Source organism: Stegastes partitus, unplaced genomic scaffold (assembly GCF_000690725.1).
Source record: "Stegastes partitus isolate 25-593 unplaced genomic scaffold, Stegastes_partitus-1.0.2 Scaffold1909, whole genome shotgun sequence".
Lineage (NCBI taxonomy): Eukaryota > Metazoa > Chordata > Actinopteri > Pomacentridae > Stegastes > Stegastes partitus.
In genome coordinates this window covers 8,723-11,596 of record NW_007579640.1, presented here as the reverse complement: position 1 = coordinate 11,596, position 2,874 = coordinate 8,723, and the positions used below count along the sequence as shown (strand labels likewise).

At 41.9% G+C, this 2,874-nt stretch overlaps 1 protein-coding gene across 1 annotated transcript in view; it reads left to right on the top strand.

Annotated features, from left to right (window-relative positions):
- LOC103373113 (diacylglycerol kinase zeta-like) overlaps positions 1-2,874 on the top strand; it is a 74,186-nt gene that overhangs the window by 65,012 nt on the left and 6,300 nt on the right. Inside the window, exons 28-30 of the mRNA XM_008302928.1 lie at positions 24-58; positions 284-327; positions 608-728. Coding sequence (XP_008301150.1) covers positions 24-58; positions 284-327; positions 608-728 — 200 coding nt within the window. The remainder of the gene's footprint in view (positions 1-23; positions 59-283; positions 328-607; positions 729-2,874) is intronic.

Genomic DNA, 2,874 nt, shown 5'->3' with positions numbered 1-2,874 from the left:
TCTTCTTCTTCTTCTGCTGACAGATCTTCCACTGCTACCTCACAAGACCCTGAAAAAGGTAAATAATTCTTTCTGGACACAAAGTCTGCACCTCAGAGCTGTCATGCATGAAATATTGTAAACTCTGTACCTGCTACAGAGTTTATCCAGACAGAGACGAGGATTTTAACTCTATGAAATGTCCCAAATGCTACAAAAACTGCTCACTGTTGTTTAAAAATGACGCTAAAGATAATAAATAGGATTTAAAAAGTGTTGCTAACTGGGCTTTGTGTGTTTGCAGATGCAGAGCTAATCAGCTGCATCAAGGATCAGGACCTGAACAGGGTGAGTCTGCTGCAAATAGTGATCACTATGATTATTTGAGTTGATTTGAGATATTTTTTTACAATTTGAACTTTTAGTTTTAATACTTTAAATGCATATTAATACCAAAGTAAAGCTGTTAATGCAAGACTTCTAACAAAGAGATATTACAGTCTGGAATCAGTACTTTTACTTCAGTGAAGGATCCGTGTAAAGCTGCGTATGTGAGGAAGCAGACGGTTTAAAGCAGCAGCACTGTTTGTGGTGATGCTGACCACAGTTGTGCTGCGTTGTTGTTCAGCTGACGGAGCTCCACCAGCAGGGGGCGGACATCCTGCTGCAGGACGCAGACGGCTGCACGCTGCTGCATCACGCCGTGGAGGCCGGCTGCAAGGACATCGTCAAGTACCTCATTGAAAACGGTGAGAGACTCGCGGAGCCGCATTCTGGCGCTGCTTGCACTTAAAATGTGAAGCAAACATGATCGATGCGATTCCACTTTGCTCTGTGCTGTTTTAGTGTGAGCAGAGTTCTTCAGAGCTTTAAAGTTGTGAGATTCCTTTCCTAAGACACTAAAGACAGTTTTTCTCTCTACGAAGAGAATTAGCAGATCACTGATGAGCCACATTGTCAGTGTTTCAGTGATTTATAATTATATGAACTTACTTGGTCATTTCTCCACAACTCCTCATTTTGTTGAAGTCTTGGACAGCTGCAGACAGCATGGATGTGTAGTTGATGTTATCCTACCGTCTAGTCTGCTTGGAGAAATCAGATTGTTGTCTTGTGCTCTGTTGCCCTTGTAGTGTTATTGTTGCTTAGACACAAACATCTAGGGCTGAACAATATGTAAAAAACCCACTCATATTGCAATTATTTTCAACAAATATTACAATATGAATCAAGATTGTAGTGTGCAATTGGGATTTTTCCATGTTATTCAACATCCTGTGCTGATGTTGCTGTTTGTACTCACAGAAACATGTTCCAGGTCTCAAAGGTACACGTTGCATAACACGACAAGGATGTAAGAACAGTGTGTTTTATGTAACACCTGTACACAGCCTGAGGTAGTAAAGTGTCACAGGTGTCTTTGTCACGGTGCCTCTTGACTAACTAAACCCCCACAATGCTCTCCGCTTGCAAACATGAAAACTGTCCATCTTTTCTGATGTTAGTCTCACTTTGTCAGACCATTCGGTAGCACATGATGGTGTGGCTGCATATCATTCTGCTGTAGGGGGAAAAAAAACACACTGGACTGTTGGTGTTACTGTAAACCAGGGGTCTCCAATCCTGGTCCTCGAGAGCCCCTATCCAGCATGTTTTAGATGTTTCCCTCTTCCAACACACCTGATTCACATGGTCAGCTCATCATCAAGCTCTGCAGAAGCCTGATAACGATCCTGATCATGTGAATCAGGTGTGTTGGACGAGGGAAACATCTAAAACATGCTGGATAGGGGCCCTCGAGGACCAGGATTGGGCACCCCTGCTGTAAACCAATCACAGCTCTCATAGGAAGGCTGAACCGAAACATGTGGCTTTGGTGTTCCCTCAAAACAGCGACAGGTGGAGTTAACGTGGTGGAACATTTGCACGTTCATCAGAATGGATCATTTAACAAAAAATACCAGCAGGGCTGCTTTACATGATCCACATCCTCCACAAAACTTTACATTATTAGTGTGACAGGTTGCTTCAGGACTATACCTACATCCTACATCTGATGAATCAGACTAATACGGTACTAGACAGTGAGAGGCTCCATCTAGTGGCACAACCAGGTACTACAGCAAATCAATAACGCTTAAGGTGTGAATTATCTGAGACAGTCGTATCGGGTATCGGCACATAGTAAATGACTCGGATCGTATCAAAAAGACTTAATGAGGACATTCCTAATGAAAATAATGATGTAGTCTTTGCTGCAGTCTGAACCAGACAAGGATGTTCTTTTACATATGGAGGATATGATTTCTACAATTTCATTTAGCAGACGCTTTTATCCAAAGCGACGTACATCTGAGAGCAGATACAACACAAGCAAGGTTTGTAGCCTCTGTAGTGCTACAGCAGCATTTATAATGATAGGTTATGACACATTTTACCTCAATCAAAAGGCCTAGTTTAACATATCCAGACCTATCTCCACAGTGCTGGGTCAGTATTGCAGGATGGTCTGACTGCACCTCATTCTGCTATAGGGGCTAAAAAATTCTGTGGTTTGTTTGTATTTCTTTAAACCAATTACAGTTGTTGTGGGCTGAGCTAAGCCCAGGATGCAGTGATGATGCCCCAGCAAAATAGTGAATAGTTTTGTTGGAAAATTTGCACAAAGGAAGATGAGAACTTGTCATTTTCATTGTGTAGGCTGCTGCTCAGAGGTTGTAGTGAAGGGATTTTGAATACGTTAACACAAAGATAGCAAAAGAAAAGGAAAAGTCTGCGTGAAATGTGAGGTTGGAATGTCAGACTTCTACTTGGAGTCTACATCCATTCAGTCAGACTATCAACAGTATAAACACATGTACATGTAGTTTTCCTGTTTTAAAGGAATCAGACATT